Source organism: Lepus europaeus, chromosome 1 (assembly GCF_033115175.1).
Source record: "Lepus europaeus isolate LE1 chromosome 1, mLepTim1.pri, whole genome shotgun sequence".
Classification (NCBI taxonomy): domain Eukaryota; kingdom Metazoa; phylum Chordata; class Mammalia; order Lagomorpha; family Leporidae; genus Lepus; species Lepus europaeus.
The window spans coordinates 4,778,713-4,791,693 of NC_084827.1; the positions used below are offsets into that span (position 1 = coordinate 4,778,713).

Consider the following 12,981-nt stretch of genomic DNA (forward strand, 5'->3'; position numbering starts at 1 on the left):
GCGGTAGCGCGCTGCGGCCGGCGCACCGCGCTGTTCCGATGGCAGGAGCCAGGTGCTTCTCCTGGTCTCCCATGGGGTGCAGGGCCCAAGCACTTGGGCCATCCTCCACTGCACTCCCTGGCCACAGCAGAGAGCTGGCCTGGAAGAAGGGCAACCGGGACAGGATCGGTGCCCCGACCGGGACTAGAACCCGGTGTGCCGGCGCCGCAAGGCGGAGGATTAGCCTACTGAGCCGCGGCGCCGGCCCTAATTACTCCACTTTCGATCCAGCTCCCTGCTAATGCGCCTGGGAAAGTAGCAGAAGATAGCCCAAGTGCTTGGGCTCCTGCATCCTCGTAGGAGATCTGAAAGACACTGACTCCTGGCTTTGGCCTGGCCCAGATCTGACCATTGTGGCCATTTGGGGAATAAATCAGTAGATGGAAGATTCTTTCTCTCTGTCTCTTCCTCTCTCTATGGAACTCTTACTTTCAAATAAATAAATATATCTTTTAAAAAAGAAAAAGAATAAAATTAAGGGGATTTTAAAAATTCTACCTTTTTGCAGTAAATGTAAACCTAAAACAATGCAATATACTATTTGCAAACATAAACAGGGTAGATCAAGTCCCAAAACTTCTAAAATTATTGCTGCAGTAAAACCTCCCTACGCCCTTCTAGTCCCTCTATAGAAAGAGAATATATTGATTGTCAAGTATGTGCCAGGCACTGCGCTTAACTCTGAGAAAGGGACCCCAAGAAATCTGTAACTTGGGAACGTCTTACTCTGCCCCTCCCAAGCCCTTCACGCAGCTACCAAGGCGCAGTCCTAGTAGGCGACGGTTACTGCAGCCCCTCTGATCCTCAGAACTGCACCTGACCTGGGTGGTGTGCAGCCCCATGTGCAGGCCAGATGGACGCTATGAGGTGCACAGGGGGCCAGGGGCCTGCCCAAGGGGCACAGCGACCTGGGCTGCGCTGCACGACGCTCAGACCCCGTCTGCGACCCTGCATCCACCCCAGAACAGGGCGGCCAGCCAGGTGCCTGGAGTCCCGCTAGCCACACCTGCTCCAGGGCCGGGTGAGCTCCTTCCGCGCCCCGGCGGGACACCTGCGGCTCGCCCCGCCCTCGGCACCGCCCCCGGGCCCAGCCCGGCCCACCCTCGGCCCACCTCACGCCCCGCCCACCCTCGGCCCCGCCCCCGGCCTCACCTCACGCCCCGCCCCATTCCGTAGGCCCCTCCCCGCCGCACCCCGGCCCGGTACAGGCGGCACGCGCCGTCCTCGGACCCGCCCCTGGCACCTCGCCCCACCTCACGCCCCGCCCCTTGGGCCCCACCTCACGCCCCGCCCACCCTTGGGCCCGCCCCTGGCACCTCGCCCAACCTCACGCCCCACCGCCAGGCCGGGCCCTCACGACTGCGGCTGCGCGGCCAGCTCCGTGGGCGGTGCGCCCGGGCAGGCCGGAAGCTGCGCGTAGCCCGCCGGGGTTCTAGGGAAGGTCACGCGAGCCGCTGTTGTGTACCCGCGCCTGCTTCCCCTTGACCTTTGCTGTGGCCTGAGCCCACAGGAGCTGCAGCATGGGGCCCCCGCCGCGCACCGTGGAGCTCTTCTACGATGTGCTGTCCCCCTACTCCTGGCTGGGCTTCGAGGTGACCCGCGGGGGCGAGGGCACAGGCAGGGTCCCGGTCGCAGTGCGCTGTCGTGCAGGGTAGAGCCCGGTGCCAAGATGAGCCTTTACATCCTGAGAGGATGTAGCTCCCCACGTGCAGCTCCAGCGGATGGAGAGGCCACGCCAGCCCCTGCCCCATCAACGTTGGGGTCAGGAGCAGTGGGAAGCGCCCCCCGGCGCCTGGGTCCTGGAGTGCGTCTCCAGGAGTGGGAGGAGGGTTGCAGGGCGCCCCGGGAAGCGGGCTCCGCGCGGGGCCTGAGCGGATCGGCTGCCCCCGCCGGCCTGTCCGACACACTGGCCCTCCCTGCCCGCAGGTGCTGTGCCGGTATCAGAAGCTCTGGAACGTGCAGCTGCAGCTGCGGCCCAGCTTCCTTGGAGCAATCCTGAGAGACAGCGGTAGGAAGAGGCCTCTGGGCAGCGGGGCTGGGTCAGGGTGGAGCGCTCAGTGTCTCAGAGAAGCTGTCCTCACTGGTCTTCCAGTGGCACCTCAGCCAGCCATGTGTCCTCTGCCCGAGACCCGGGACAGGTCCCTCCACGCCTGGGACCCCTAGGTCTCCCCTCACCAGGGCACCCACCTGTCCCCTGCCAGGAAACCTGCCTCCAGCCGAGATTCCCCGCAGAACACAGTACATGAGAAGCGACCTTCAGCGCCTGCAGCAGCTTTTCCAGGTTCCCCTCCGATTCCCAAAGGATTTCCCTGGGATTGTTAGAAAAGGTGAACAGAGTGGGGTGCAGGTTGACACTCAAGTTGAGGGCAGAGAAGTCACGAGGTGGAAGTGCAGGAATCAGGGGCCTGGGACAGCCTTCCTTGGAGCATGGTTGGGGAGCTTCAGGACCCCAGCTGGGTGGGATGAAGGGTCAATGGAGTGGAGGAGGAGCAGGGCAAGTTGGTTAGGAGAACCGCGGGTGAGAGTCTGGGGCAGTGTCAGAAGCCGGGGAAAAAGGGAGTTCCTCCATCAGGACACAGAGTGCAGCTCTCACCGTGCATGGCCGTATTCCACAGGAAGTCTGTCTGCCATGCGATTCCTCACTGCCGTGGACACGGAGCAGCCAGAGATGCTGAAGAAAGTATCCCGGGAATTGTGGATGCGCATCTGGTCACGGGTGAAGGCTTGACTCTGCGGCCCACCCTCCAGTCCCTCCCTGCCCCACCCCTGTCCTGCTGAGTGTTCTCTTCTTCCCAGGATGAAGATATCACAGAGCCCCAGAGCATCCTGGCGGTGAGTGCCCCTACCCACACCCACTGCTGTTGCTGGGTTGAGGTCACTTGGTATTTAGGGTGAAGAGAACCCATAAATTGATTTGAGAGTGCACCAAAGAGTTCATATTCTTTGGGAGAAAGGATGAATGTGTTTGAAGAAATTACTGAAAAGCTGGGACTAAGGATTCTCAGAACAATAGTTCATGATTGAAAAGGAAGGTGCACAAGAAACAGTGTGTGGGTAGGATTTATTTGATAAAAGAAGTAAATGAGAGGTGATAAACAATGAGAGCCTTCGATGGGGACAGATGGAGACTTCACGAGTGTCCAAAGTCGCAAACACAACGTCACTAATACACAGGGACTGGAAAGCAGGAGACGGTAAAAGTGAGCTAAAAACCAAACAGAATGAGATAACTGATTCCAAAATGATGCAAAAGCTGAGTGAGAATACATGGAAAGAATTCTGGAGGCAGCCAAAAAAATGAGCATAAAGGCTGGGTTTTCCTTTGGGATTAAGTCAGGCAATGCATTACAATATTTGTCTTCTACTTTACAAGAAAAATAGTAGAGGAACATTCAATTTCAATATATAAAATGTCATATCACATGAAAGTTACATGTACAAAAACTGGCTGATACATCTTCCAGTGTCATTTTCCTGCATTTACTGTATATGTAAATTTTAATCTGCTTTTTACATAATAATCATTTGCCATGCCACTTTTCATTCTTTGAAGGTATAGTTCTCCATTCTGCACGGCCTTTCATTCTGGCCTTCTTTTTGTGTCCCTGACCAATCCCTTTATCCATTGTTGAACACGTGGTCTGGGACACGATCCTCATTTAGCCAGGTCAGTGGCAGTGCCTCACTGGCATGGACTGCATGGCTGCGTGCATCCCCCTGCAGGTCTAGGATGTCAGGTTGCAGAGGCTGTGTGTTAGCATCACCCCCTCATAAAATCTGATGCAGAAATGCTAGGGAAGAATGCATGGCGGGATTTCCAAATTGCCCCAGGAGATCCTCATGGCCAGCCAAGGCGGAGAACCATTGAGCCCCGAGTTAGCAACAAGCCCTAACTGAAGCCTTGTCATTCCCTGGAAGCCAGGCAGGTGGCTGCAGCCTTGTGGATCCTTGTGAGGCCCCAGGATATTTCCTGGGATTAGGGCCCAGCCCTTGGTTCAGAACAGCATGAGAGACTCCAGAATTCTAAAATAGGAAAGAAAGTGCCCTGGACTTGAATTCTAGGGACCTGGCTTCTAGCATGGGCTCTGCTAAAGACAGGCTCTGTACCTCTGAACAAGAAATGTGTCCCCTCCCACTGTAGTCATTTGTGAAAGGAAGCAGTCAGGCTAGCTGTTCCCCAAGACCCCACATCCAGTTTCTGTGAGTGACTCTACCCTCTGCTGCATCCACTCATTGAAGGTTTGGGCTGAAGGAAGAGATCCACCCTTGTGGCAGATGAAGGCATTGCCAGAAATACTTTAGTTTGGAGATGGAAACCCCAGAGTTTTCTCCAGAGCTCCCAGGCCCCAAACGCTGACATAGCTGTCTTCCCGCTGCCTCCCCTCAGGCTGCAGAGAGGGCTGGTCTGTCTGCAGAAGACGCCCGAGCACTGCTAGAGAAGATATCCACACCGCAGGTGAAGAACCAGCTCAGGGAGACCACGGAGGCAGCCTGCAGATACGGGGTGAGCAGCTGTGTGTGTTCCCAACCCGCACCCTGAAGATAGAGACAGACTCTCGTGGCTGTGTCCCGCTTTGCTGTCCAAAAGGCCCCTTCCCAGCCTGTGTCTCCCTGTGTCCCCAGACACCCCTCCCCTTCCCCATCTTCTGCCTGGGCCTAGGGGGAGGAAGGGAAAGGGATAGATGGTGAGGGAAGGCATAAAGCACCTGAGACTTAGACACAGAAGTTGCACCTGCGGCCATGGAGCCTCTTTATCTGTCACCTCTGGCTGCTTTGCTTCTGGGAGCCCAGACATTACTTGTCTGGAAGGCTTCAGCCCCAATCCTATAGCACCTGCTCCATCATCTTCCTCCCTGCACTATAACTGTTTTCTCCAGGCCTTTGGGCTACCTACCACCGTGGCTCACGTGGATGGCCAGACCCACATGTTATTTGGCTCTGACCGCATGGAGTTACTGGCACACCTGCTGGGTAAGTTAAAAGTTCCTCACCTAACTAACTGTGATCCCAGTCCCACCCCTGTTATTCCATGTGATCAGAAGAAGAGGTTCAGAGCAAAAAAAAAAAAAAAAAAAAATGTCCTTGCAATTCCAACAACATGACCTTGTTCAGGCATGCTGCTCAAAACTGAATGGGGAGGGGTGCCCCTCCCCCAGCCTCAGTCCCATCTGAGAAAAGTAGGCCTCTGGTGTCGAAGCCAGCAGGGCTCTTCCTAGAAAGCCCATGATCCCTGTGGGCCACTCTGTGCTGTAGCACACCTAAGAATAGTGTGTGGATAAATGTGAATTTCTTCATCCAGGAGAGAAGTGGATGGGCCCTGTGCCTCCAGCCCCGAATGCCTGACTTTGAGACTGCTCTGGGGAAACTCACTGTTTGTTCAGAAGAGCAGACCTTCTACTGAACCACTCCACTATGGTACTGGGATCGGGCTTCTCTGTCGGTTGGAGTTATCTCCTGTGGCCTTGGGGGTTCACATCCCCACTTCCCTTAGGGGTGCCAGGAAGGGCATCTACCAGGAATACAGCCCTGATGGAGAATGGCATGGTTGTTCCTCAAAAAATTTAAAATAGAACTCTGAATGATCCACTCGGATTCTATGACCAAAAGAAATACGAAATCCAAAAGTATGTGAAGGAGATACCTGCACTGTCGTGATCACCTCAGTGTTAGCCAAATTGTGGAAACAGTTTAGGTGTCCACCTATCCATGAATGATAAAGAAGATGTGGTACAGACTTGTGGCATGAGTTTCAAAACTTTTCTGGGGGCCGGCATTGTGGCATAGCAGATAAAGCTGCCACATGTCACACTGGTGTCCCAATGTGGGCCCAGGACCGAGTCCTGGCTGCTCCGATTCCAATCTAGCTCTAATCTAGCTCTGCTAATGAGCCTGGGAAGGTGGCCCAAGTGTTTGGGCCCCTTCTCCCATATGGGATACCCAGAATGAAGCTCCTGGCTCCAGTCTTTGCCCAGCCCTTGCCATATTGTGGCCATTTGGGGAGTGAACCAGCGGATGGAAGACCTCTTTGTCTCTCCTTTTGTGTCTCTCTAACTCTTCGTTTCAAGTAAATAAAATAAATCTTAAAAAGCCTTTTTTTCTGCACTGTGATAAACTTTATTTTTTAATCTGTATTCTCCAAAAATTTATATAAATTTAATATTATTCAGCCTTAAAGAAGAAAAATTGTGTCATTTGTGACAACATGATGAAACTGGAAGACATTTTAATTAAAAAAAGAAGATACCAAAGTGTATATACCAAAAGGTCTCATTTATATGTATAATCTAAAAATGTAGAACTTAACATAAATAGTAAATATAATTTCCAAAGGCTGACTTATGGTGAGATGTTGCTCAAAGCAAATAAAGTTACAGTTAAAATAATACACTTGAGAAATCTGCACATCATAGTGACTGTAGTTAATGTCTATTTTTAAATCACCGAAAGAATAGCTATCAAATATTAGCAATACATAGATATGACATGTAAATGAGTCCAAGTGGAAGGCAGGGTTTGGGGGTCCCTCATTTCCTTCTCCGAGGAGTCCTAGTCCTTCAAACTGATTCCTAGGTACAAGCGTAAGTGAACACAGGAAGAGTAGTGACTCAGACCCGAGAAGAATGGAGTACAGAGGCTGGAAAGCCAGCTGGTCCGTGCTGCGCTCCTGGCTCACCTCCTGCCATTAGCTCGGCCTAGAGAGCCCCTCCAGTAACTTTGGGGAAAACTAAGCCCGTGTTCAAGGGTGTGACTGAGTAGTTGTATCAGCCTGGAAAAGACGAAAAACGGTGTTTGGGGCAGGGAAAGAGAACTGAGGGAGATCGGGGATCATAAGATCTTGAGTCACTGAATCAGTATCCACCAATTGCCAATAAATGATATGACAAGCATGTACTGCCCGCTCCTTGTGTCATACTGAGATGTGAGCAAACCTTACTCCCCCATGACGCACTTCCAATCCCCACCCTTCCCAGCAGTCTCCCCTCTGAACCCCAGGAGCACCTTGCACCTTGCTCTCAGCATTTGTCACTTTGTACTTTGTCTTCCAGGTAGTTGTGTCAGTCTGCTCGCTGGGAGTCTGCTTCTTGTCTGATCTATTATTGCATGCACCTTAGAGTATCCTCTTAGCAAGCAGAGGGTAGCAGTGTGTGGCACCCAAGTTGGATAACTCACTTCCTCAGAGCGTGAGGAAGCAGGTGCTCCTGCACTGTTAGTCGGGGTATGAACTGTTACAACCTCCTTGGGCAATTTGTGACAGTATCTGTCAAAAACTTCACTTTGAGGAACTTTTCTTATTCATATATGTAAATAAAGGTACCTATAGAAAGTTATTAATTGCAAAAGTCTAAAACAATCTGGTTATCAGTTGGAAAGCCATTAGAAAAATTACAATGATATATATGTATTTTAAAAGAACATAATGGATGGAAAGAAATAGAAATATTTGCATGTGGGATTGACTGGGAAGGGATATGAGGGGTCTTTCTAGGTGATAGTAATGCTTTGTATTTTAATTGGAGTTGAGGTTACATACAGTAGTATGTGTCTTTATCAAAACTCATGGAATAGTCCACTTAAAATTTGTGTGTTTCACTGTAGGAAACTTTTCCTTCAAAGGAAAACATTAACTGTGAAAAATACTGGACTGTGAATACTGTTACACATACTGAAGTTTTCAAACAGAAGTCTAATAACTGCAGCTTTGAAGTATGTCAAAAAATAAGATGTATTGATCATATAAGGGTTTGATAAATGAATACAAATGTAATAAGCCAAGTAGAACGTAATGTTAATTGTCAAATGTAGGTGGTGTGTACATGCTCTGTTTTTAATAATTCATAATAAAATCTATACATGTTGATCTGTACATATTGATAAGGAAGAATCTTCAACACAACATTGTTAAATAGAAAAAGCAAGTGTAAAGCAGTATCTAAAGCAGTATACCCATGTGTATACAAGCCTATATTGTTGCATATTCATCAACTCTTGGGGGCAGGGATGGAGGGGATGGGTTTCAGAAAAATCTGGGAAATTGATTGCCTCTATGGGAAGGAGACTGAGAGACAGGTTTGGGGATGTGAAGGAGTAAACTCTTTTACCTTTTAATTTTTACATCACGATTATAGATTATTTTTAAGTAACTAAATCATATTTAAGTAACCTATATCTTTAATTTTTGTGGGTTTTGTTGTTAATATCCACACATGGATGCTTTCTCACATACTGTCTTTCAAATGAGTGTTTCATATCTCTACCTACATCCTAAAACCATGGAAGCCAAAATCAAATGGATTACCTCTCCTAGGCTGATACCCTTAGAGTTTATCCCAGCACCACTTGTAAGTTACAAACCAAGGCTCCACAAGGAAATCAGGTCCCAGCTGTAGGATGGTGCCCCCTACTGGTCCACACAGATGTGTCTTACACTCAAACCAAGACTGTGGCCTTCACTATGCTGGAGGAGGGGATGGGAAACCGGAAAGCTTGGACTTATTTTCACTGACTTATAGATTAGAAACTGAAGCTAACTAAGGTTATTAGAAACTGAAGCTAAATAAGGTTATAAGCTAAATAAAGTTATTTACCCAAGGTCACACAACTAGTAAGTAGAACTGAGATGTGAAACTAGGCTTGACCATCTTCAAAACATATACTCTACCATGACTCCTGTTTGTTCATACTTAGGATATACAAGTGGGACTCTGTTTCCAACATCTATAGATATTTCTAACAAACAGTGCTTTCATTGTTGTTACTCAGCAATAACCAGGCTCAATTTCTCAAATTCTGGTGTTGCTTTTTGTGGCTTAGTGCTGAATATCTGAGCTAGAATGATTGCCTAAATCCCACTGTTGACTCTCTCCTAACAAGCATTGTACAATATTAAAACTAACAACTGGGGCTGGCGCTGTGGCACAGTGGGTTAACGTCCTGGCCTGAAGCGCCGGCATCCCATATGGGTGCCAGTTCGAGACCTGGATGCTCCATTTCCGATCCAGCTCACTGCTATGGCCTGGAAAAGCAGTACAAGATGGCCCAAGTCCTTAGGCCCCTGCACCCTCGTGGAGACCAGGAAGAAGCTCCTGGCTCCTGGCTTTGGATTGGCACAGCTCCAGCCGTTGCAGCCAACTGGGGTGTGAGCCATAGGATGGAAGACCTCACTCTCTCTCTGCCTCTCCTCTCTCTGTGTAACTCTGACTTTCAAATAAGTAAATAAATAAATCTTAAAAAATGATTTAAAAACAACAACTATGGCAATAGCATATATGTATCTTTACATAAATCCCAGAGGTGTTATGGTTGGTTGGAAGCAATGAGGCAATAAATGGAAAAACACATTCTGCTGAATTAAAAGTTCAAGGGAGCTGGCATTGTGGTATAGTAGGTAAAGTCACCACTGGTGATGCTGGCATCCCATATGGGCACTGGTTGGTGTCCTGGCTACTCCACTTCTGATCCAGCTCCCTGCTAATGGCCTAGGAAAAGCAGCAGAAAATGGCCCAAGTGTTTGGGCCCCTGCCACCCACATAGGAGACCTGGATGAAACTTGATCCTGGCTTCAGCTATAGCTACTGTCTGAGGAGTGAACCAGAAGATGGAAGATCTCTCTCTCCTTCAGTCTCTTTGATTTAAAAAAAAAAAAAAAGTACTGAGTTTGTCTTAACAAAACAATTCATCTATGTACTTTCTCTGGGCTGATTTCTTTGTAGATGAAAAGTGGGAGTTAGACTTAACCCATGTGATTGCCATTAAGAACCAAATGAGATAAAGTATGTGGCTCAATCAATTATTTCTACCCAAAGATGTGTATCTGTGACCACCAGTGTCCACTTAAAAGTCACCTGCACTGGGTTCTATTATTGTTCAGTTAAAATTGTGATCGTTTGTTATCGTTCCTAATTAACTGGTAACAAGTAAGCATCCTGATGGAGAGCCTAGAGTCTTCATTTCCCCATGTTGCCTTCTACATGGATAACTTTACTTTGTCTTCTGACAGTCTCCTTTACTTCTCTTGCTGTCTGAAGCTTAGTCTTTGCTCAAGATGCCAAAGAGTGAGGGAAAATAGCATTGAATGGCTCCTCCAGGGAAGATCATTGTAATGATCTTAGATGTGCTTTGTTAAACCGCCATTTTGAAAGCAGCCAGAAACTGTGTTTGAAGGGGGATGATGCTATGGTTATGAACCAGGGTTCTGGGCTCAGATTGTGAGTTCAAATCTTGACCTTGCCCCTAATTAGCTACCCACTTTGCTCAAGTTTCTCACCTCATTCATAAAATAGATATAATTATGGTAACTACCACCTATTATATTATACACACCACAGTGACTTAAGTTGTATATCAGCACAGTGAGCAGCACACACTAGACATTCCACATGTATTGGCCACAGCTATAAAGCAGATCCAGATTCAGAAGCAAAATTAGCAAGACAAAGCCATAGGGACAAGCACACAGTGGGAGGAATCCAAATCTCACGAGATGTCTGTCAACCATCTTGGCTTCCCTCTTGTTCTCCTTACCCTACCACCTCCTTTTACCACCACCCTGCAAAATGACATTTGAGGGAGTAGTGGGTAGAGTGGAGTGATTCAACCTCTCAAGGGGTTTGTCAAAGCCAGGCACAAAGAAGGTGGAGTAACCAGTGGAATAAAGTGGTGCCTTCATATTTTGCTAAAGATATTAAATTGATGAAGAAAAAAGTAAAGCACAACCTTGGGGAGACAATTTGGCCATATTTTTTTTTTCAGGACAATTAAGACTCATATTTTTTTATTTCAATGATATCATATTGTAAAATTCATCCTGAAGAAATAATCCAAGAGAAGGAAAAACTACACAGAAGATATTCATTGCATTGTTTTTTTCAAGTTTAATTGAAGTATAATTCACCTTTCTAAAGTGTACAATTTGGTGCGCTTTCTTTTTATGGTTTATTTATTTATTTGAAAGGCAAAGTGAAAGAGAGGGATCTTCCATTTGCTGACTCACGCCTCAAATGCTTGCAACAGCCAAGCTAAAGCCAGGAGCCAGGAAACTCCATCTGGTTTCCCACATGGGTGGCAGGAACCATTATCTGCTGCATTCCAGGTACATTAACAGGGAACTGCATCAGAAATGGAACAGCTGGGACTTGAACTGCCACTTCAATACAGGATGCAGGCATCCCAAGCAGCAGCTTAACCTGCTGTGCCAGGTCTGCTCCCAGTGTGTGTGTGTGTGTGTGAACTACATTCATAGAGTTGTGTAAGCATCACTACAATGTTACATTTCGATTGCTCCAAAATAAGCCCGTGATCAGTTCTGCTCCATTCCTAACTCCCCCTCCTCAGACCTAACAATTTTTTTGTCCCTTTTTTTGTTGTTATTTTGACTTTAATTAGTTTTTAAGACTCAATGTGATTTACAGAGACAATCTTTTTTTTTTTCTTCAGATTTTATTTATTTATTTGAAAGGCAGAGTTAGAGAGAGGCAGAGGCAGAGAGAGAGAGAGAGATCTTCCATCTGCTGGCTCACTCCCCAAATGGCTACAATGGCAGGCTGGGCAGATCCAAAGCCAGGAGTCAGGAACTTCTTCCTGGTCTCCCATGTGGGTGCAGGTGATGTAGGCAGGCTGCAAGACCATGCCTTCAGCACGCCCCTGTGTGACCTCATGCCCCCTCCCTGACCACACGTGTGTGCCCCATGCTTCCTGGCCTACATGTTCCTCCACGTGGCTGGCTCCTGATACTCAGTATGAACCCAGATTTCTCTTTTATACAGGGCCCTCACTCTCCTATACATTTCTCTCACTGAATAAAAAGCTTAAAAACTTATCCATGCTGCCTCGTTCACTTATGCCGGTATTCAGAATTCTCTGAATATTGGGCAAGAACCCACACAGAATTATTCATAAGCACACAGTGATATCATATACCCCATATTCTGATATCACGCAGCCCAAGGACCTGCACCATCTGCTGCTGCTTTCCCAGTGGCATTAGCAGGGAGCTGGATTGGAAATGAAGTAGCTGGGACTTGAACCAGCATCCATATGGGATGCCTGCACTGCAGGAGGCAGCTTTACCCACTATGCCACAGCGCTGGCCCCATATAATTCTAAGAATATAATGATATTCCCTTCCTTCCTCCATCCCTTCCCCCCACCATGCTCACTTCTTGCTTTCTTTTTTTTAGTTTTTGAGATAACATATTTTAAAATTACATTACAGTAAAAAAGCTTGATACTTCTCCAAATAAGAAGTTTAACAAGTAAAAAGCAAAAAGATCAAAGTTTAGCAGGAATATAGACAACTGCTATAAATAATAATTGAAAGGAAAATGACCATTTCACCCATATACAGTAAATTTTAAAGTAATCACTGATCAGCCCTAAAAATTTCTAACCTACTTTCTGTCTCTTGCAGCATCATTTTTAATGACAAAAAAAATTGAAAAAAAAAAAAATCCAATGTTATTGAGTAACATATCATAAAGATATGCTGGTGAAATTATAGGATATCCATTCAACAAAACACTGTATGGTTGTTAGAAACTACTATAATAAAAACTATATCAATAGGCAAAATGCATACTATGTAATGCCATTCCTGATTACCATTGTTCCTCATTCCTACCCCATCTGAGCAAGCACTCCTGTGGTCTCCCATTTTGATCGCTGGTTAGTCAATGACGGGTAAGATCCTCTGGGGCACAACCTAAGACAAGCACAGCCATGTACGGAGATCACATGGAAACGGGGTCAACAATGGCATGGCCAAGGATCATGCCTCCTGTTGTTCAAAAATAAACAAAAAGGGGGATATATGGTGGAATGAAAAGGCCATGCCAAGATGGCCACTGGCAACAGAGCCTGCCTGGCAACAGGCTGTGACTGGATGGCTTCAGAAGCTGCCTGGAAACAGGCTGTGATTGGTTAGGGCATAAACTGCCCCTTGACCGG

At 47.5% G+C, this 12,981-nt stretch overlaps 1 protein-coding gene across 1 annotated transcript; it reads left to right on the top strand.

The window, feature by feature from the left end:
• The first annotated feature begins 1,439 nt into the window (after positions 1–1,439).
• Positions 1,440–6,129, top strand: LOC133757780 (glutathione S-transferase kappa 1-like). Its single transcript, XM_062188623.1, has 8 exons — positions 1,440–1,631; positions 1,966–2,047; positions 2,241–2,366; positions 2,655–2,755; positions 2,836–2,871; positions 4,427–4,543; positions 4,917–5,010; positions 5,339–6,129. Exons 1-8 carry the CDS (start codon positions 1,560–1,562, stop codon positions 5,380–5,382), a joined length of 672 nt encoding a protein of 223 aa, XP_062044607.1. The 5' UTR covers positions 1,440–1,559; the 3' UTR covers positions 5,383–6,129.
• The last annotated feature ends 6,852 nt before the right edge of the window (positions 6,130–12,981 follow it).